Genomic DNA, 23,096 nt, shown 5'->3' on the forward strand with positions numbered 1-23,096 from the left:
ACGGTACGCAATCATCTGCCTTTTAACGAGCTGTCGCAAACGACCACGGTGTGTACTGTAGTTCGGCATCAAACTTCATCCCTTCGCTCACCGAGAGTTGTCTCCACTCTCACACATAGCTCATGCGAAGCACCAGGTGAGCTGTCCGCGGCTAAAACGTGCAGCGTCTGTTTATTAAGATGTAAAAACGCTGTAACCCTGGTGGATCGCACACAGTCGGGTATAGAAGGAACACACTTGAGCAGATTGTGTGAAACTAGTCCCAGGACTTGCTGGTGAGCCTGTTTTTACTCATGTTTTGAATGAGCAGAGAATAACAATAAGAGAGACGTGTGGTCTGACCGAGGTAGAGTCTTATAGCATATTACACAGAAGACGTAGTGTGTCCCCGTGTTGCGTTAAAGTGGAGGTAGAGGCTTCCTGGGGGGAGACCGTAGATGAAGAACCTCGCTGGCCGTCCCTCCGGTGCCGGTTTCATTGCAGCTAATAATGGCAGCCGCACTGTGCTTTTTAATGACTTTGTCTAACATTAATTCAGAAATTGTTGGTTGAAATTGGGCAGAAGTAATGTTTATATTCTGAATGGACATAAAACGTTGTCCAATTTAATTCAGTGAGTCACTGCACACACACACGTGTTTGATTTATAAAAAATGACTCTTAATCTTAAAGACAAACATTAATGTCAGTCAAAAGTAAACTCCTGTCTCCTGTCCTTTGGATGATGTGCACTTTCTAATTAAAAATGTCGACATTGTCCGGGAAACGTATGGCCATGGATTAGGACAAGTCTAGTCCCAGTTGTTGTTGTTGTTGTTGTTGGAGATTGTAGTCTCAACACATCTGCCCACAGCTTGGAACAATTCTCACATAACTTGCCTGCTGCTACCAGTTTTTTTTAGTTCAATTGATCAGATTAATTCCAGGTATAAATAACCCCCTGATGAGAAGACTAAATGAAAACCAGGGATGCTCTGGGTCCAGAGGAATGTATTTTAAAACACATTTCTCCAGTTCTGTATAAGGAAGTAGAGAAGAAGTATTCAGCATCCAGACGTCTCATATTTACAACCAATTGCAAGATGTGAGGATGGAAGCCAGCCCGCAAAATCCTAGAGGAACCTCTTTCTTTTTAAGCTCTTGGACACCTATATATGTATAATCCGCTACACTGACTGGTTAGACCTCTGCTCAGGTTCAAGAGGGGTGATAAATGTTGAAGATTTCTCAGGCCTGAAGGGTGCAACAAAACTAACACATGAGTCAGTCAGGGGTGTCGGATCAGTCTGCCCATGCCTGCGCAGTCTTAAAATAAGGTCTGATCATCTAAAATGAGCGAAAACAGACACAAACATAAAATCCTGAGCAAGAAATTGGCTTAGTAGAGTGTTGGTTGTCTGTACCAAGCAGCCGAGATGAACTCGTGTTGACCTGAGGGTTTCTGTAGCTTTTAAAGAGGCTTAGTTGTGTGGTAATGTAACCACAGCGATGGTTTCATATGTGGATGGATGTTGACGGATGATAAGAGGACAGGGATTTATTGTATGTCATGGATAGGAAAGACTCATGAAATTCCCATACTCTGTAAAATGTAAGACAATGAGGAAGCTCGGCTCTTTTAATATTTTGTTTTAGTCACATGAAAAATTAATTTAGCTCAGTTATCGGGGCACAAACTCGACCAAAACTGTTTGCAAAGTTCATGGTTTGATGTGTACCTCTTCAGCACATTGTACTGTGTTGTATATAGTGTTTGTATTTGGGACAGCAGGTGAGACAAAGAAAATTAAAATGCTTGAACAGAGGCTCATGGGACAGTGTGTAACCACATAAAGAGGGCAGTAACAAACTATTATCAATTAAAGATGATATATTCTTACATTTCCCAAAATGCTTCCAACAATGTTCAAGTGAATGTACACTGTATGATAACCATGGTATACTATGGTATTGGTATTCACTGCTCCACGTCATCAACAAACTAGTCTTTTGTTAGAAGCAGAAAATGACTGTTTTTAATGTGTAATTGGTTGGTCTATAAAGTCAGAAAATACAACACTATCATTTTATAAAGCCGAAGTTCACACCTTCAGATTGCTTATGACTGACCCGGAGTCCCGAACCCGAAAGATATTCAGAGTTACTGTCATATATGAGAAGCTTAAACGAGGAGCGAAACGATTAATCGGTTATCAAAATAGGTGCCGATTTGATTTTCCGCTTAATTCACTCAAATATTGGGACATTTGTCGATTGACTTTACAAAACTATGCACACATGCAGCAACATCAGCCTGCTCCCTGTGGTATACTACTGTACAGCTCTTTTAATATAGCTTTTTTATCACATATCCAGTGCTATCACATATCCAGTGCACTATTTGTTCAGTGACAGAGCATTTACACACACATCAGCAGTGTGCTCAATTTCTGACCCATTCTCACATTCCTCCACATTTTGAATTTCCCTTACACAGAGGAAATGGGCCTCCTTGCAGCTGATGTCAGACAGTGGGATGTTCTCCAGCTGCTTTTGTTAGCGCGCAGCCTTTTTTAGTGAACAGGAGTTAGAAAATGTTTTCCAGGCCGTATTCCGGTTTTTCCTTCCTCAGTGGTTGATTCTGCCACCCTCTCTGTGGGCACGGTGTTTGGTGGCTGGATTTCATTTATGTTGTGCTTTCTGCAGTGAGGATTATGTAACCAGATGTGCGTGCTGACAGTTGAGGTTGCAGTGGCACATGCTCGCACCGATGGTTCAGACACCTGCTGCACCAACCTCAGGCGGTTATCAGTTCCCCACCACTGTGGCGTATTATCTCTTCGCCATAGAGAATACATTGAGGCTGCCTATGTGATGAATACCTGTGCTAAGGATAACATAGTGTTTTTACAGGTTGACTAGTCGCTCCCAAAAGGCCTGTACTATGCTGTGATGAAGGACACAGAGAAATATTTTACCTTTGCACTGTTTTGAACGTAGGATCGATGGCACAGGACTCTTCAATGAGCGTGGGTGGGTTTATCACATTAACATCATTTGGTAGGCCACGTATTTCTGTAGATGGATCTAAAGCTGTGGCTTGAATGGACCCCTCCTGGGCTCACATAGGTCCTGAAACCACTGTATACTGTAAGTCATAGCATATATTTGCACATAGAAAATGTACATCTATGGGCCTGTGGTGCTGTCTTTCCTGGGAAACGCTGCTTGTGCCACTGTGCCTGAATCTTAAGAAAGACACCCGTGAAATGATGCACCTTCTTTTTAAGCGCCATATCATATTTGCTGCAAACATTTTCTGCACATTTGTTTTACAGACCTCGACTTCACACCCTCACCATTGTACATAAAGCCTGGTTGACTCCTGTCTGTCTTGCGGTCCGTCCGAGCTGTGGTCTGCTCCGATTGTGTGTTTGTGAAGGCTGCTGTCACACGGCACAACACAGGAGATTGTCGTGTTTTATGTGACATTTCTGAGCCTTCGTACAGCGAAGCGGTTATCATGTAATTACATGTCACATAGAATTTCATTATGAAAAACAAGATAATTGAGATAAGACAATTATCGTCTCTCGCTCCGTTTGGCAGCTCTTTCTTTTCCAGCGTTCCTCCCCAACCTGGACTCTCTCTCAGCCAGGCTGTGGCAAGTTGAGGACAAGATGACAGAAAGAGAGCCGTTGGCCATACTCACTCCAAATTAGGCATTGAGGAGATTAGCGTGGTGGTGTGGGTGTGTAACCGCTGTGAAATAATCCCAAAATAAAGTTTATTTCTCTGATTCACCGGCTTTCAGTACAACCTCTCCCGTGGCGCTAATGCATTTAGAGTTTGGCAACAGTGACGAAATCAAGTGTCACAATGTTTGACCTAAAGGAAAATGATTCTACTATATAGTGGTAGTTGTTCTGCATCCTGTATTCCCATTGTCTGTTTTCAAGATAGAAAAAATGGCCACAAACAAAATATGATTCTGGAATGAGAAATGGGCTATGCGGCAACAGAAATCCTTATTCTTACTTGAGCAGCACTGCCTAATTTAAAGAAATTAAATTTACCTTTTGACTTTTTGGACTTTTCTTCTGAGAACCAGGGATGTTTGAAAAACTCTAGCGAACGCTATTGGTGCTTTCAGGTGATATTTAATCTGTGTGTGTGTGTGTGTGTGTGTCTGTGTGTGTCTGTGTGTGTGTCTGTGTGTGTCTGTCTGTGTCTGTCTGTGTGTGTCTGTGTGTGTCTGTGTGGCTTGTCAGCCGACCTTTTACTTTTTTTTTTTTTTTTACTGTCCTGGCAAAACACGAGCAGCACATGTCCAGTGAATAGAGCTCAGCTCTTCCTCACAAGAATGACAGCTGCTCATGCAGGCCTGATGCAGGAGGTGTGTGTGTGTGTGTGTGAGAGAGAGAGAGAGAGAGGCAGAGGCAGAAGCAGAGAGTGAGTCATTGGCTGTGTAACAGTGAGGTAATTCTAGATCTGTTACTAATGCCAAAGGGAGTCCCTGCTTGCTTTACCGCTCTCTTTGTGTCTGTCTGTCTGTCTGTGTGCGTGTGTGTGTGTGTACATGATGCACATATGTGTCTGCATCAGAGTTTCCGTTTGTGCCAGTCCACGTGCCCTGGAAGACTTCAATGTCCTGGTGAAATTCTGGTGAAATATTAAATTTTTATTGTGCTTTAAACAACATTAAACTAGATTTGGTGTTGTGTTGTGCAATTTTGCCCCACCTCCAATTTGAGAGTGCGGTTCATGTTTACGCTGCAGTTGTGCGAGCTGGACACGTGTGTTTGTTATGATTATATTACTTATGATCAAATTTTTGTCTTCTGTCCTGTCGTCGCAGCTCTGTGTGGATTCTCCATGGTAACAAGCTGCAAAGCTGCACTGTTACTCAGTTGTTTTTCCTGCTGTGGAAAAGAGAAGTTACAACATTACCCCCTAAAGGACAGGTTCACGTGGTGTTGTTTTTTCATTCAGGGATTACATTTATGGCCGTGGCTGACTGCTGCACATATTTCCAGCACTCGTATCTAACAGTGACCTTGAATACATAGTGCGGTTGATCTAATGATCTAATTTTACTTTAATTTTCCTCTTTTAATGATTCCATAACGAGCCTTGAGTATGTGAAGTGCCACATGAGTTACAGGGACTGCAGCGTACTGTCAGTTAGACCATTCTCCTAGTTTACCAATACTCCAGTCTGAACATCAGCCTTGTGTCGCCTTAACAACCAAGGACTAATCTATTGTTGATCCTTCCCTCTGACTAGAGCTCTTTATTACTCAGGGAACCTGTCTGAGCTTAACATGAGACTAAAGACTCGAACCCAAATGAGTCGAATGCCAACTGCACCTGAGCCAAACCTGAGTCCAGAAAACGTGGACAACGCTCGCCGATGCACTGCCGTCTGAGCGGTTCCTCTGTTACCTTATCTAGCTCTGAGCCAGATGGGAGTACCTCTCATTAAAAGTGAAGTACATCCAGAGCTTCCATTGGCTCGTTCACTCACGCATTACGCAGTCGTCTAGGCTTTCTCTTTTGGAACTAAAACATTGATTGATTTACTTTCTCTGTTGGCCAGTGATGAGCCCATAAGGTGCATACAGATATGCATTAAATGACCTACAATAAAAAACACCCAGCAGGCAGGGTATGAGTGGAAACAGGAAACAAATGTTAAAATCACCTCAGTATTAGCTCCAGGATGTACTCATTGAGACCAAATGAAAAGCCACCAAGTGTGATAATTAGATCTTTCAGCACGTTGTTAAATGGCCACATCTTTGGTTGGATCGAGTGATGTTTCTTTTTTTATTGCAAATGGAGACCTGACTTGTAGTCAAATCACGCAAAGTAAACAGAATATTTCTCTACTTTTTTCTCTCGCTTCAGCGGCTCACGTCGGATTAGTACAGGCCAGACAGTAAATGGGATTGACAGCAGGAGTCATTTCATATGGAAATGTGGGCTTGTGCTCAACTCTATTCCAGCGTGTTTTACTACCCTCCCACTAGAGAATGATTAGTCAGTTTATAGATTAGTTGTCAACTATTAAGTTAATCACCAATTTTTTTTTGATAACCGAATACTGGTTGTGAGTAATTCTTGAGTTCAGCTTCTCAAATGTGAATATTTTCTGGTTGCTTTAGTCCTTTTTTATAACAGTAAACTGAATATGTTTGGGTTGTGGACAAAACAAGGATGTCACTTTTTGGCATTTGGGAAACAGTGATCAACATTAATCGAGAAAATGATCACCTGATTAATCGATCAAGATAAATGAGTTGCAGCCCTACTTCCCACCACGGTGTAATTCCTTTCAGCTCACCAGCCTTGTTGTTTCTCTCACTCCCTAATTTCAGTTCAATGATTCTTCATTGACATGACAAATTTCCGACCCCCTCCCCTCAAACTCTCTTCCCCTTTGTGCACCCCTGGCTGTAGGTGATGAAGTGTTTGGGTCTCTGCTGGTGAACTGCTGCCTGGTCCAGATGGCTCATTGTTGTATCTGCTGCCCTGCCCCTTTAATAACACACTTTTGGCATTGGCTAGTGTCACTAGTGCTGTTTTATAGCTGTGTGTGTGTGTGTGTGTGTGTGTGTGTGTGTGTGTGTGTGTGTGTGTGTGTGTGTGTGTGTGTGTGTGTGTGTGTGTGTGTGTGTGTGTGTGTGTGTGTGTGTGTGTGTGTGTGTGTGTGTGTGTGTGTGTGTGTGTGTGTTTTTCTCTGTGCTGCTGAATCTGACTGCATTATGTTTATATTGTCTGGTGATAATGTGAGCAGATGTAGTGTAACGGTGGTGGAGAGAATAAAGGAGAGAGAGGAGGGTGGGGGTGGGTGTACAGCAGTGTGCCTCCTGTCTCCTCCTCAAGCTGAACACGTCTAAAGGTGCCTTCACACTGGGAGTTGAGCCAGAATCCAGGAGCAGTTCTCCTAACAGAAAGGGGAAAATATATAACAAAAAAGGCATTAATGTCGGATTAATCGATTAGTCGATCAGGAGAAAATGAATCACCAACATTTTGGATGATGAAGTCAGTTCCGTTGCAATTTTCTAGTTTTGGTTTCTTTTAGTGTGAGGATGTTCTGCTTTTTACTGTGAGGACACTTTACCTCCGACTGTAATACGCTTTACTCAACTCTTTTCTTCAGCTGAATATAGGAATGATGTGTTTGTTACCTCAGAATGAGCCTTTTATATCTACGGACGCCTCGGCTCGCCTTCCATGGCGTCCCATATATTGAACTGCCATGTTTCTACAGTATCCCAGAAGGGACGAAGCAAACACTGGCTCTGGATTGGGCCGCTGTAGTTTCTCCTTCGCACTTGGAACTTGGAAGGGTGAAGCGAGGGAGTTGCAATCTGCAACTACATCGCTAGATGCCACAAAATCCTACACGCTGGACCTTTTTTTTTTTTTTTTTAATCAAAATGGTTACTGAGAGTAATGGTCAGTTGCAGCTCTATGATTATGTATGAGCAGAGATCATTTTCAGTGCCACACAGACTCCACAGAATTGTAAGGCAGAGCGGTGCCAGGCTATTTCAATGATCGCATTCTGGTTGTTTGTTTTTCTTGTTGTGATTGAACCCAATATGCATTTTAGTGCTGCGTGTGAACGGGGCCAACGTCTCTCTTTCCGTGAGCACTAAGCTAGCTGTCGCTCTCTCTCCTGCTGACAGACGGATTCTGGCTCACAGTCATATTTTGGTTTTCACTTGAGCTTCTTTTCCTGGCTGGCTCAGTTTTTGTGCGTGTGTTTGGAGAGGGAGCCAGGGTGTGTGCAGGAGTCGGTCTGTAAAGGAACTGAGCAAAAAGGGGGGGGGTGAACATTTTACATAGCCAGACTGATTCTAGAAAGTAACAAGTCAACATTTTAACCATCATGAGGGATCTGATCTAAGAACTACGTCACTTTGTTTTCATCTGCAAACTGTGGGTTTTTGGGCGAATCTATAATTTTGTACAAGTCTGAACTCTGTGGTAACACACACACCACACTCCCCCAGGGTTTAGCAAATTTTTAAAATTCAGCTGTGTGAGGTAAGGTTACTGAGTGTGGTACACACACCTATCACATTGTGGCAAACGGAGGGGGGGAGGAAATGAAAAGAAGAGGCAGCGAGAAAGTGAGGTATGGTGTCAACGAGGGCAGCTGCTGGTACAGCCTGCAGCCAGACAAGGCTGAAATCTGAGACTTGCACAACCACAGAGCCGGGTGGAGGGAGGGGGCAGAGAGAAAGAAACACAAGTGAGAGAAAGAGAGAGAGAGAATGTCCATCAAGGAGAAAGAAGGCAAAATATGCAGACTCAAAGCAGAGCAAGCATGCAAGAAAGTGTAGGGGAACAGAGGGAAAATGGAGACACACAAGTGTAGCAGGGGCAAGCAAAATGAGTAAGAATCAAGTGAAAGAGAAATGATGTGTTTTCGAGAGAAGAAGGGGTTATGTGTTTGGGTAGGGAGCTACCAAGAGAGAAAAGGGGAAGGGTGTGAGTGAGCATGCTCTGTTTGGACTGACATTGGATGCCGGCTTGGCTTTTCTCTGTCTTGCACACACCCCAGCTGCAGTGACCACCTACCACACTCCAGGGGACAGAAAGAACATGGCTTAGGAAGAAAAGTCAGAGAGACTTTTGTTTGGGACTTTCCCTTTCTCTTTTCTCTTTTTCCTCCTCTCTCTCTAGCCACAGCCTCCTCTACTTCCACCGGGGAACCATAAGAGAGCAGGGCTTTGTTTCCCAATCGCCAAAGGATTATTCTTCCAGCAACTGTTTTACACCACACAGGATTTGTTGTTTTTTTTTTCATAGAAACAAGGCCCTTCTCTTGCCATGGGAATTGTGCTTTTGTGCTGCAAACCTGCAATTTTGGGAAATGGTTTTGGAAGCGGATATACCTGTGTTTAAAAAAAGTGGTGCAGTGCCAAACGGTCCCTGAAGTTCTGGCACCAGGAAAAACAAAAGGTGGAACTTTGTGAAAGGATAATTATCCGGTTGTTGGAGGCAATCTACAGTGACTTTGCTAAACTGTCTCATGTTGCTTTTTAGTTCCTAGTGGCTGACTTGGGAGCAGCCAGGGAGTGGCAGGTTGACCAACCACACACTGACAGACTGCTTACAGTCTACATTAGAGTCAGATTATTTCTCTGTGCTGCAGCATGAGCAGCCTAGCAACCTTCCTGGTGTTCCTGGTGGATTCCTGTTCTGCCTGCTGTTCCAGGGACTGAGGGACTTTAAAATCTTCTAGTTTTTTGGATTCTAAGGACACAAACATAGGGCCTCTGGTCTCCCCTTGTCCCTTCCCCTTGTGGGCTGTCATTTTTCCAGCCATTTAAGCATCTCCTTGCGCCGTTGTCCGGGACACAGCCCTCCATTCTTTCATTACAGCTTTCCCCCCCCGGACCCTCATGAGCTCATGCTCCCTAAATGGGGGACCAGAAGGATAAAATGTGATCCTCTGTTATGTGGTGTGTTTTGGGCAGCAGCAACAGTGTGTGGTTTCCATGGAAAGCGCCAGAGGAATATGGAGCTGAGGGTCTGCGTGAATGCTCTTCCCCTATGTCTCTGGTCCAAGTGAAATCGAAGCCGGCTTGTGTAGCGCTGCAAGCTCCGCCCTGGAACTCCTTGTTCAGACTCTTCTCATGTGTAGCCACGAGAAACGTGCACAGGACTAAAGGTGAATGAGTTTTAAGAGACAACGCACATGGACGCGCACTCACTCCTGCAAATTTTTCCCACCTTTTTCTCGTCATTAGCTTAATGTGCGATGTGCTGCCGGGCCCTCGTAGCCGCGGCCAAAGGTGTTGTAAAATGTTGTAAATTCCCGTGCTCGGACCAGCTGCAGCTGTGTGTGTCTGTGTGTCTGTCAGGTTGATAAATTGACACTTTGTGCACAGGGAGCTCAGCTAGTAAACGTGTATGTACTGTATGTTGAATAACTTGTGTGTGGGTGAATACAGAAGACGCTTTTAAGCAAGCGTGCCTGTGTGCATTGTGAATTATATGCTGTGTGTGTGTGTGTGTGTGTGTGTGTGTGTGTGTGTGTGTGTGTGTGCGTGTGTGCGTGTGTGTGTGTGTGTGTATGTCTGTGTGTGTGTGTCTACGCTGTACAATGTGTGTGTGTGTGTGTGTGTGTGTGTGTGTGACTGAGAAAAAGAGTGGGCCATGAGTTGAGAACAAAGAATGGCATGTTTGTGTTGAAGCCCGGCTTGTTTTCTGCCTCCCCCTCTGCTCGTGCTTCTCCTGTCTGTCTCTTGTCCTCTTCCATATCCTCTTTATCTGTATTCTGTAGATCCCCAGTTGTTTGCAACCCTTTCCTTCCTCGCCACTTGTTTGTTTTTACTTTTTGTGTCTTGTTTCCTGTGTTTAACTCTCACTTTTCATGGCTTCAGTGTACAATTGGCCTCTCTCAGGATCTCCTTGAGTATCTGCATCTAACAAACCCATGTATGCATATTTCTTGGCGTTACGCTTTAGTTTGCAGACAGTAGAGACAGGAGAGAGGGGGGATGACCTGCAGCAAAGGGTCCCGCACTGGTCCAAACCCAGGCCGCTGTGGTCCTTGAGGGCCTCGTTATATGGGATAATTGCTCTACCAAGTGAGCTTCCAGGCTGCCCCAAGTATTTACCTTTTTTGTATCCATCTGTTTGCAGGGCTGAGGGCCATGTGTGTGCAGTGTTTTTGTAGCGTGTGAATGTATGTGTTTATGTTTGGTCTAAGGCAAGTTGGAGCTCGCCGCAGAATGACTTTAAGCGTACATGGGTTTTTTCACGATAAGACGCCTACACACCGCCATCGCAATGTATGTAATTTCTGCCGCTCTGAGTCAAAACGGTGATAGAGGCGGACTTTGATGTGGAGAAGCAGCGTGGGATAATGGGGGAGCACCACTGCGGGTGAAAACAAATGATTGTGCTCCATTACGAGTAAGAAATACAAACAATAGTAAGTGATTAGCTATTTCACCACCTTCCTTCCTCACTCTCTGCGTTTCCCCATAAGTTATAGCAACTAGAGGGGTGAACGGGTTTGACGCCATTGACAAGCAAACAATCTTTTCCTTGAATAAAATGAGTGAGTTTGAAAATAGTTGGAAACATTTGGGACATAAACTATATACCATAGGTCTAATCGGTTTTAGACATTTTAATGCAGAAATACTAGATATTATGCCTCTGAAAGCATTTTCCATTAGTGTTTTGTTCAGATAATTTGAAGCCTGACCTTGCCATAAACTCTGCTCTGATCTGAAAGACAAGAACTCTGCACACTGAAATAAATCAGATTTCCCATTGTGAAATAGTGAGGATTTGTTTAAAATGGGATCCTCCATCCTCAGCGTGTGATAAGCAGGATGCATCAAAATCGATCTTGCTTTCCCTCCACAATGGATGCTTTAATGTGTGCTGTTCCATTAGCCCAACAGTCGCCACGTTTACATGCACTCAGTAATCCAATTCTCCAATTAAGATATTTATAAGGGTTTACAAAAACATGTTTGCTTGCTCTACTCATTCTTCCTGTTCAGATCTCTTCCTAATGCACTTTCACTGTAAGTGCTGAGGGGGAGAAATTTTTACATTCTTACCAAATGTGTGTTCAAAAGCGTATCTGCAGCTCATGTTAGGTTTCAGACATCCAAATGGGACAAATGAAGTACGTCTTCCAAAGTTACAGCCACTTTGGTATAAAGTAGTGGAGTTATAGTAACAAAAAGAGGGGATTTTGTACTAAAAAGACTGACTTTGGAAGAAATCCACCTGACTTCTTTAACTCAGACTGTAGTAGCCTCATATTTGCTTTCTATAAACCTTTGAATACATTAAGAATTGGGTTCTTAATTGTCCATATATTGTCAGGAGGGATTATTACAGCAAGCAAAAAAACCAAAGCTCAGTTTTTCTCCAATATTCAGTCTCAGATTGGATTTATTGGCCTTCAGGCTCACATGGTACGCACTAGCTATGGTTAATACACTGTAGTAAAGCTGTGCTTGAGGCCATTGTGTTTATATTGGCTTTATCATGGATATAGCTCATGCAAAGATGTTTCTCTTAATAACACACCCTGCTCGTTAGTGCAGCACAGGAAGTTTCTGTAGCTTAGAGAGTGATAACAACTGAAACAATAGAGAGTTGGAGTACAGCTCCTTCCCACTGCAGCATCTTTAGCATGTGTTGACAAGCAGTTTGTGTGTCGCACAATGCAGTAAAATCTCCTGGATTAAACCATGTATATGACAAAAGTTGCACTTCAACCCGGATGCAAATTTGCGTGTATATCCCTTTAAGTCTGGGTGGGATGTTCATGTGCTTCTTCCTTTTTAGTGAGCTTGTTTTTAAAATGATGTCATCGTTTTTAAGACACGTGACCGATGAAATGCATCAGGATCTGGGAAATGCTTAATGGGATCGGCAGTTTGCAGCTCTCTTAGTCTCCATGTGGACCATGGAGGTTTCTAAAGTCGTGCTGCAGATGGTCACAATGGCTGGCGACCTTAGTTCTACTTCTATTACAGCCTCAGTCACATGATTGGACCGTTTGTGTGCATGTAAACATTGCAGTTGTTGATCTCAAGCCCGAATCTTAGGAACAGAGGAAATGTCGCAGCGTTTCTTAAATGAATATCCTGTTATCTTTTAAGTGTGTGAAACTACAAACTGAATTAAGAAGACATGCTGGTATGCACTGTTTAAAAAAATATACATTTGTCTGCTGTGTTGTGTTTTAAAAACTGTTGTAGAGAGAGGAAACCCCTGTTGATGGTGTACGCACATCGACAGGGTTAATCACTCTTCATGTACAAAACTTTTAACAGTGATCTTATGGTGTGGACTGTATATGCACTTAATACTAGGACTGGGTTCTGAATTGTAATGTACCATTGTGTTTCCCACTTCAGAGGTATTGAAGCAGTGTCGGTGTGTTTCCACTTAAAATAATGTCAGTTTATGTTTGTGTCTGTAGAGAGCAGCTTCTCTGCAGCAGGTGTCTGTTGCAGTGGCTGCCACTGAGACTTTAAAGTACACTTTAAAGTCTGATCATAAATTAAAGCTGCTTTTTAAAGTTGTACCATGAATGACTGATACACAATATACTAAGGACTGAGATGTTGTTGGGCTGATGGGAGCTATGTGGTAAATTGTATATATTAGGGCAAAATCTGGGACTAAATGAACACTGTCCTTGATAATGATTTCATATAAAGTGAACGCTGAACTTATCAGACTGTGTTGCTGGACAGAGTTCACTCCTGGAAAATGATGCATCAGCATATTGTGAACACAGTAGATAGAGCCACAGACTTAAACTCGTGGATGGAGCTTTAACTGCTTTATGAAATATGAATTAACAGTGCTGGGAAAAAATCGCTTGTGGAGCCGGCAGACAGCGCAGTAGGAATCGATGTCTGGTCTAATCTGCGTTGCATTAGCGGCACAGTAAGTGGCTTAAATGCCTTGAATGAGCATTGCTTAATCTATGAAGTACACAAGATGGGCAGTGCCCTTCCTGGTTGCTGACTGCTATAAACACTGGACTGTGTCATCGTCTAAATCAGAGCTGCTGATGTGTGGACTGACTCCAGTGTGTGTGAAATAATCACTGTCAGAAATGACAGAACCAGGCCAGCACTGACCGCTGAATGAAGATGTTTGTGTACCACAGAGTACTGCGTATTGAGCTCAGTTACTACTGTTGTGGGGCGATGAGTCGGTTTGATTCCCAGCCAGTATTTTGTAGCCTTGCTCCTCCAAAGTTTGTTAACCTTCTGCTTTCTTTTTTCTCTTTTCAGAGGTCCCCACATTTCAAGAGAAGACGAAAGCCTTATTTGGAAATCTTATGGACGAAGGTGGGTATTTGTTTTCTGTTGGTGTTTTTTTTTTTCTGTCTATCTACACTTTGTTTGACAATGGTTTGCCACAGTGTGTGTGTGTGTGTGTCCTGATCTCCTTGTAGTAACACAGAAAGAGATGTGCAACAACATGTCTGTGTCTGCTACTAGCTTTCCATTTAGGCTCTCTGTTAGTGGGTACAGCTCTCTTTTTGCTCTCTCCTTTGCTGTTACGTTGCTCCTTCTGAACACGGAGGACATTGTGCCCAGTCATTGTTTGCGTCTGCTCTCCATTCTGTCATCATCCTTCCCTCCACCTCCTTGACTGCTCTGTCTTTATCTGCCTAACTGACTCACTCTCTGCTTCCCTCTGAGCTCATGCTTTCGCCTCCTCCTCTCCTCCTCACCTTTTTTTTTTTTTTGTTGAATGTATAATTTTAGGTTTAATAGGGTCTCTGGGGGGAGTATCATATCCCCAATGAGCGGCTGGTTCTCTTTAATGTCCACACTGTAGACCCAGGAGCCTTGTAAACTGTAAATTCAGACTGTAAAAGCTTCTTCTGAGCCACCTGCTTGCAGCAAACCAGGCACTGGGCCTTTGCTTGTCCCTGCTTCCTGGCAGTGTCACTTATTAACCCCCGCATGTGCCAACCAAACAAGTAACACCATGTTTATCCCCCCACTGGCTCCTTTTAGCTGGGCTTGTTGCTACTTGTTGTAGCCTTAAGTGCTGCCAAATAGCATTTGTGGCTGCTGTTAGCCAGGCAAGGTTTTGGGTCAGAAGTAATATTTAAACCACAGAGAAAACAGTTCAGCGTGCCCTTTTTAAACTGTGTGCACACACAACCTGGAAAAGCTGGAAATGTAGAGACTAGTTTTCCAGTCATGAAAACAGCTGGAATTTGATTCAAATTTCCTGGAAATCATTTTATGTTGTACTGGAATACTGGAAATGTTTTACTGTGTTTTCGCTCCTCACTCATATCGCAAAATTTTATGTAGAAAAAATAAATAAATAAATAATTTATTTATATATATATATATATATATATATATATATATATATATATATATATATATATATATATATATATATATATATATTATAGTGGGCTGCGGCAACCGCAGCAGAAACATCCTCTGTGGCGAGAACACCCAGAAAAGTGAGCTAACGCGGAGTGTGCTGTGTAAAACGCTGACCACATACCTGTAATAAACCTGAGACACTGATGAACCCTGCATCATTTAAAATAAAAAGGACTCAATGCTAGACCTGCAGGTAAATGAGGTGACCGTTTGCTGTCCCGGGTTGTCAATAAAATCTCCTGGAAAGGTCCTGGGAAAGGATTTCTTAAGAAGAGTGGGAAGCCTGTTACAGTGTGTGTTCTTATAGTCAGGACGCAGGCAGATGTGCAGGCAGATGTGCAGGCAGCGTCGTCAGTGTGTTCGTTGGTTAGTGCTCCCCCTTGAGCATTGGGAAGGTGGTGGAAAAGTTAGTTTGGAGCCCTCTGCTGTAACTCTCATGCATCCTGCTGTAAACAATTGAATGCCCTCAGTAAACAAATATAAACAAAAACATTAAATATATATGTCATAACTCTGTATAGTACACACAACAGGGTGAGGTCCAGTGTTGATCTGTCATACAGTCACTCTGCAGACTGAGCTGCAGTCAGTGTTCTTCATGTCATATTAACTAGTTAGTTATATTAACCAGTTCTTTTACCTTATCAGGAAGGAATGTATCTCCTCCTCATTACATCGGACTGTGATCGTCTAGATTGACAGACTGACACAGGGAGCTTTCTCTCTGGCTTCCATCGACACTCGAGCAGTCACGCACATCACAAGATGGCACTGACAGCAGAACCAATCAGCCACACCCAAACCGCACAAACATCCTCACACAGACACACGACACACACACACACACATCTGGCACATAGCCTCCAAGAACTGGTTGAATCCTCCCAATAAAGCTTTTTTTTTTTAAAGCTAAAGCCACCAATCCTGCTGATTGCATTGTCTTCAATCCGTATTTGCCAGGCCTGAGACGGTCTGTCCGAAGCCTCCCTCTGTTAGTTATTTCAGTCTTGCATGCTAGCTGACTGTGACCCTGGCCTTGGCCTAGCCGAATGTCCTCAGCTAATTCGGTCCCACCGCTCTTAGCACCGCTGCTAGCATGCTAGCAAGCTAAGAAGTTCTATTAATAGCTGCGAAGGCATTATCTCCATCACAGCAGACGTGTTTACAAGCCAGCAGGCACAGTAACAGCTAGCTAATACTGTCTCTCATTAGGCCCTGGTTTTTACTTGTGCAGTTGGCATGTGTTCGCATGTGTGCATGCAGAGAAGCTTTACCCCAACAGATGCACTGGCAGCGCTGCCAACCACCAAACTACACGGAAAAGGGAAGCTTATACAAGTAGCACTGGTGTAGATAAAAGCATCACATTTAGTATTCGTGGGTTGTCGGATGAGCGAAGACCTGGGAGCGGTCAAAAATGTCCGAAGGTTTTAAAAGACTGTTAATCAAAAGAAGCAACCACAAAAATCCTGAAGTGAAAAGAAGCCAAGGAAGCTGTTGTAAGACCACCTATGATGTTCCCTGACTCCAGCAGGATTTTCTTTCTTTAAATAGTGAAATGCTGCTAGGTTAGGCAAAGCAGCCGTGACTAAAGCTTTGGCAGCGTTTTGTCGGTGGGTGTTAATTTCCCAGCTGTTGCACTGTCTGTCTACATATCGCCGCTGCGTCTCACCACCTCATTTCTCTCCCCCTCCGTCTTCACTCCCACCCATGCCACCCTCTCGCCTCTCCACATTTGTTCCTCTCTGTTGTGGCTCTCCCTGTGGTGCGCCTGTCTGTGTGGGTAGGGGCTATAAAAAGGATGAACTGTGTCAGGTAGAAGAGTAGGTGTGGTGGTGGGGGGGGGGAGCACAGGCATGCGTAGTCATCCCACCCAAACCCCATCCTGACATGAGAAACATCCTCTTTATCCTCCTGTCCTTCCTTCCCTTTTTTGTTTTTTTAATGTCCACACCCACACTGCGGTGTCCACTCTTTGCTTATTATGCACATTTTTCATTCCTCTCTCCTCTTCCTCCTCCATTGTCCTCATCCTCATTTTTCCAGGTTTTTATTAAGTTTTCAGCTCTTTGTTCACCTCTGACAAACTCGCCCTGCTTGATTCCAATCCTTGCCGTCTCATTCCTCCTCTCTCCCTGCTCCTTTTTCCTTTTTTATCATCTCCTCCTCCCTCCTTCCCTCATCTTCAGTAGCTCTCCCTCTGCGCGCCCCCCTCTTCCTCAACACATACCTCTTTTCCCTGCCCATCATTTTTACTCCCCTCTTCCCTACCCTCTCCTTCTGTCTCTGCTCCACAGGCCATCCCATACTTAACCACAAAACCGTTACCAAGGCAACTACACAGCACGATAGGAAACAGCAGCACACACACACACACACACACACACACACACACACACACACACACACACACACACACACACACACACACACACACCACATCTGAGTTCACTTTACTGTCTGGTGGTTCTTTTTTTATATATGTGACTAAGAGAGTCTGTGCAGCTCTGACTTGATGCTGGGACAATAATAGACACGTTGTACACGGTAGGTTGAGAGCGTGGAGAGAGTGACAGGCAGTGACAGAGAGGATACCAACAGTGTTCGCAGCTCCATTCCTCATGTTCTGCCATAGAACGATGGTACAGAGTCTGTATGCTCCACACGAAATCCAAATGCCAACAACGTCTAAACTGCCAAAGGCTACAGCCATATTGGTTGGAAGCACAGTGGTTACAGATATTACGTGGCCCACAGCAGTTGCACAACTCCTGCCTGCAGTGCCAGTCATCCTGCACACTTCCTGATTTCAGACACTTGAGAGAAACCTTCCTGAGGCTCAGTAGCCAGGAAATACCTCTCTACGCCTGCTGCAAGTGCCACAGGGGCACGCCTTGAGATGGAGGCAGTAGACAACCTTGTGTTCCCTGCAGAAAACTACTCACCACAAGCACCTTTTATTTTTTTTATTTAGCATCAATTTTAAGGGATAAGATACAAAAAGGCACCTTTTTTTATGTATTTATTTAACGTGGATTTTAGTGAAAGTTTGGTTTGCAGGTTATTAATCAGTTCCACCAATCATAGCACTCCCTTTAAGCAAGCAGCATCGTATTCATTCTCAATAAACTCTCCGATACACAGACTATGTATCTCTGATAGTGTCTTCACCACGGCCCTCTCGCTCTCTCTCTCCCTTATCAGAAATGAGTCGCCAGACTGCCACCGCGCTGCCCACAGGAACCTCCAAGTGTCCCCCCTCCCAGCGTGTGCCCACCTTGTCAGGCACCACCGCCTCCAACAGTGACCTGGCCAGCCTGTTTGAGTGCCCTGTCTGCTTCGACTATGTGCTACCCCCCATCCTGCAGTGCCAGTCCGGACACCTGGTATGTAATGTCCAGCCTGGAAAGTAAGCAGAGCCCGCGGTTTGAACGCACTACGTTTCAGATGTCATATCGACTGTCTTGGATTACTGTGTGTGTGTGTGTGTGTGTGTTTGTATGTTGTACCTATTCTGCATAAAGTTAAATGCATAAAGTAATTCACATTGTGTCCACGTTTTGGATGAGCTGTAGTAGCTTAAATACAGGTGTACTAATGTCCGCTGTCTGCTCAACACTATTGATCATGAGGAGGCGAAGCAGTTCAAACAAAACAGTTTCTCTGTATTATTATACATTTATTTCTAGACTCATCTTGACCTCGAGTGTAACTCAAAGGAAAATGTTCAAGCTACAGTCTTAAATGTCAGTTGTACTAAAAAGTAAATATGCACATACTGAGAAATGTGTAATTAGCCAATCAGAATACAGGAAATGACAGACTATGGCCACCTGATGACCTTTCAGAATCCTCTCCCACTCCTCTAACAGAACATATCAGCACTGTGGAGGTAGAACTACTAACTCTTTCCATCTCTCCCTCCCCAGGTATGCTCCAACTGCCGGCCCAAGCTCACCTGCTGCCCCACCTGCCGAGGCCCCCTGGGCTCCATCAGGAACCTGGCCATGGAGAAGGTGGCGAACTCGGTCCTCTTCCCCTGCAAGTACGCCTCGTCGGGCTGCGAAGTCACCCTGCCTCACACCGACAAGACGGAGCACGAAGAGCTGTGCGAGTTCCGGCCGTACTCGTGCCCCTGCCCCGGCGCCTCCTGCAAGTGGCAGGGCTCCCTGGACGCGGTCATGCCTCACCTGATGCACCAGCACAAGTCCATCACCACACTGCAGGTCAGACGCCGTCTCGTCAGCTTAATTAATCCTGGCTCCTGCTGCTGGAGTACCCCTTTAAAGGGGGCCTGTTGTGTTCATTTCCAGTCCTATATTCTTAGTCTGAGACTCCAGTAGAGTAGCTTTGCATGATTCACTCTTCAAAAACATCCTTATTTATCTTCTGCCGGCCCTCAGTTCATCCTTTGTCTGAAACGAGCCGTCTCCCTAATCCCCTGCTCCCTAAAAGCCCACTTTCTTCAGATTAGCCAGTTTTGCAGAAGCCTGCTGAGGGCCAGTCAACACACACACACGTCAGCAGTCAAGCTCGTCCTCTTACCAGTGTGCTCTCAGCGTAATGGCAGCTTCATCTTAGCTTAGCTTGAACAGTAGCGATGAATTTGATGAATTTACTGTTTATCAGACCATAAATTAGACAAGAATTAAATTGGATAAATCATAGATTGGGCTGGGCTTCAACTCGTATAACGTTATTCACTGATTCTGGTGAAACTGGATCTTATTTTATGGCTTTCCCTCTGATGTCGTCCGGCGGCTCTGCTTTAACTTACAGTGATTTATGTAGTCTCCTGATGGAAATATAACCATAGCTACTGTTAGCTGCTGTTAGCTGGTCAGTAAACTCTGTTAGCACAAACTTCAGACTGTAGAGTTAGTCCTGAGCAGAGCAGTAGTATAACTTACTGTGTGGGTCTTCAGCCGTGCTCTGTCTGGAGCAGAAAGAAAGAAATCTGTGACGATGGTGTGGGATGAAACGTTGCACTGAGAGCAGTCGGAATCCTTTTTGCTCTCAGGGATTACTTTTACCCACGTTAACCTCATTATTTGGTCTTGTTTAATATCAACACCCAACAATGTGACATTTATAAATACGACAGAAGCATATTAGGTCCTCTTTTACCAGCCACCAGACTGCTGCTCATGATATTTTGTTTAGAAGAGACGACTGCTGCCTGCCGCATGTTCAATATCCTAAATATGTCGCTCCCCAGACATCCCGACAGTTGGCATTTCCATCGCTTTCACACTCCCTCCCACGACATCGCCGCGTTTCACAGGGCTCAATCAGCTATATGTGCATGCTGCATGATAAATAATGCTATTTTAATTTGTGTGTATTTTTTATTTTATTTTTATTCTAGTTTGAAATGTTGGAATTCTCAAAAGCATTTAGGTTTCACTGTGAAAGTAGATTCACTGTGTTTTGTAACGGATCTCAAGTTTAGAGCCTTATTAAACTGTAGCCTTAAGAAATGATGACTCAACCTGTAAAATGTGTGTGTGTCTGTCCAGGGGGAGGACATCGTCTTCCTGGCCACGGACATCAACCTGCCGGGCGCAGTGGACTGGGTAATGATGCAGTCCTGCTTCGGCTTCCACTTCATGCTGGTGCTGGAGAAGCAGGAGAAGTACGACGGCCACCAGCAGTTCTTCGCCATCGTGCAGCTCATCGGCACTCGCAAGCAGGCGGAGAACTTCGCCTATCGGCTGGAGCTCAACGGGCACCGGCGCCGCCTGACCTGGGAGGCCACGCCGCGCTCCATCCACGAGGGCATCGCCACGGCCATCATGAACAGCGACTGCCTGGTGTTCGACACGTCCATCGCACAGCTGTTCGCCGAGAACGGCAACCTGGGCATCAACGTCACCATCTCCATGTGCTAAGAACTTTCAAAGAGGAGAGGGTCAAAAAGTTACAGATTGTCAGGGGGCATTTTTTAGGGGGGTCAAATCAGTTGTGACCTCACAGCGCGCCCCCTCTCTGCCTCACCCCTTGAGACGTGGAACTGGACTGCCTGATCGGGCAGCCGCGGAGGCCCAGGGGGTGGGATGGATGGATGAATGAATGGATGAGTGGAGGAATGATGAATTAACACAAGGACACAACTGTGTAGTGATGGCTATAGACTCCTAAACAAACACACACACACACACATAAACGTATATATGTGAGACTCGTGCACGCACATGCAGTCTCGCGCTCTGTCGGTCATAAAACAACGGACACAAACTGAAAAGCTGTTCGGTCAAACCCGCTTTGTCAAACTCTCGTCCCTTCAAGTGATCTCCCGCCACTCGTATTTTAGTGTCGCTCTCTCTTCTTCCTCTCAGTCATCCTCAGACATTTCAGACACTACAGCTCTCCGACCTTCACTCCGAGACGGGGGGAGGCCGGTCGCCACCGAGCGGCCCGGCGCCCCCTCTCCCTCCCCACCGACAGCTACACACTGAGGAAAGCTATATTTCAACACGGACTCCTGGTCAGTGCTGGGTAGCTAGCTACCTATCTAGCTCCCCCTGCAACCTCCACCTCGTTTCCCTGCTGTTTGTAAATCCACCTCAGACCTCCCAGGATCGAACCGGTTCACCGACTCTCGGCTGTGGCCGGGTTTCACCACAGCGGGCGTCTTCATGCATTAGCTAGCTTAAACTGGAACCCAGATCCCAGGAAGTTCCTTATCGCAGATTTGGGTTTATATCTTAACACGCGACTGACGGCGGCTATCGATCGGCCGGGACTGGAACCACCACCCGCATACGGGGGACGGCTGTAGCACCCCGAAACCCGCCCAGTTATGTCCAGGACTGCGGTAAAGGAACTCGGCCTGTAGAAGATCCGTACAGGCTCATCTGGGTTCCCTCAGGCCAACATCTGGTCCACCCAAGGTTAAAGATTGTGCATCGGACGCTCTTTAAATAGTTGACTGTCGTTGTTGATAGTTATTAGAACAGACTCTGCTCTCATACTGTACGGATATAAGAAGGCCCTCAGCTCCATCAGCCCCGGACTCCTTTTTTTAGTTTTATTTCCACGGAACGGACGCGGCGGTGAAGTTCTCGCACACGCCCGTTCTTTGCATCGCCGGCTGTGTGCGCAGGTGTAATGGTGGATGAATTTGTTGTGTGTCGGAGTGGCCGAGGATCAGAGGGGTCCTTTTCGTTTTTTGTTTGTTGGTTGTTGTTTTTTTTTTTTTTTTTTCAGAACGAGGAAAAAAAAAAAACAAACACTGCATTTCAGTTGAGTCAGTTTTCATTTATTTCTCAAGTCTGTTGTTTCTTTTTAATTATTGTAGTTGTCTTTTTTTGTATGAGTGGAGAGAAGGTGTGTGTGTGTGTGTGTGTGTGTGTGTGTGTGTGTGTGTGTGTGTGTGTGTGTGTGTGTGTGTGTGTGTGTGTGTGTGTGTGTGTAAGATGGACATGTGGCATAAAGCCTGCTCCCTCTCTTCCTCCTCCTCTCCCCCCGCTGCTTTTTCTTCCCCTTTCATTTCTGCTCTGGCTCCATCTCGCTCTGTCTGCCAGCCTCAACCACTGATTGACTGATCACCCAACCATGAATGAGGGACAGTTTCTACCGTTACAATGTTGCTATTGTTATTATTAAATGGAGATTATCATGATTATCATTTTTTGTAATGACTTTTAAAAACAAAGATTAAAAGGCAGTTGTAAAACTTGTGGCTAAACTTCAGTGTTTGTAGTTAAAAAGCAAGTTGTGTCGTTCTTCTGAAGGTTTTGTTTTTTCAGAGTTGGATTGTTTTTTCTTCTCATCTATTTGTCTCTCCGTCCTCTTGTTTGTGTGGTAAGTCTTTTTTTTTTTTTTTTTGTCTATGAGGAGGGAGGGAGGTCAAGCCAATCATCTCTCCCTTTCTCTTCACGTGGAGTCACAGTAATGTTGCTGCTCTCCCTCAACTCCTTTTTTCTGTTTTGTCATTAAATAAATCTATCTTTTTCATACCCGGTGCCTTTTCTTCTTTTCTTTTATCGTAGGCCTCCCTGTCTGTATGCACCTGCACGAGGTTCACATTATTCCACTGATTGATATTGGTGGTGTTATTGGTTATTGGTTGCAGATGTACAGGGGTGTTTCCAGACTTTTTTAACTGGAGGGGCACCGACACACACGGGTGGCATTAAGTATGTACTCTCTCCAGTACTGTTTATGGATCCCAGTATG

At 44.7% G+C, this 23,096-nt stretch overlaps 1 protein-coding gene across 4 annotated transcripts in view; it reads left to right on the plus strand.

Annotated features, from left to right (window-relative positions):
- Nucleotides 1-22,876, plus strand: part of siah1 (siah E3 ubiquitin protein ligase 1) — a 24,618-nt gene extending 1,742 nt beyond the window's left edge. For 2 of the 4 annotated variants that reach the window (XM_051381061.1, XM_051381060.1), the window contains 4 exons: nucleotides 13,791-13,847; nucleotides 18,120-18,301; nucleotides 18,845-19,141; nucleotides 20,435-22,876. In XM_051381061.1, coding sequence (XP_051237021.1) covers nucleotides 13,838-13,847; nucleotides 18,120-18,301; nucleotides 18,845-19,141; nucleotides 20,435-20,806 — 861 coding nt within the window. In that variant the 5' untranslated portion in view covers nucleotides 13,791-13,837 and the 3' untranslated portion in view covers nucleotides 20,807-22,876. Of the gene's footprint in view, nucleotides 1-6,899; nucleotides 9,674-10,473; nucleotides 10,618-13,790; nucleotides 13,848-18,119; nucleotides 18,302-18,844; nucleotides 19,142-20,434 lie in introns of those variants that run through there. The other 2 variants (XM_051381062.1, XM_051381059.1) reach the window with 2 other exon arrangements.
- The last annotated feature ends 220 nt before the right edge of the window (nucleotides 22,877-23,096 follow it).

Source organism: Dicentrarchus labrax, unplaced genomic scaffold, assembly GCF_905237075.1.
Source record: "Dicentrarchus labrax unplaced genomic scaffold, dlabrax2021, whole genome shotgun sequence".
NCBI lineage: Eukaryota > Metazoa > Chordata > Actinopteri > Moronidae > Dicentrarchus > Dicentrarchus labrax.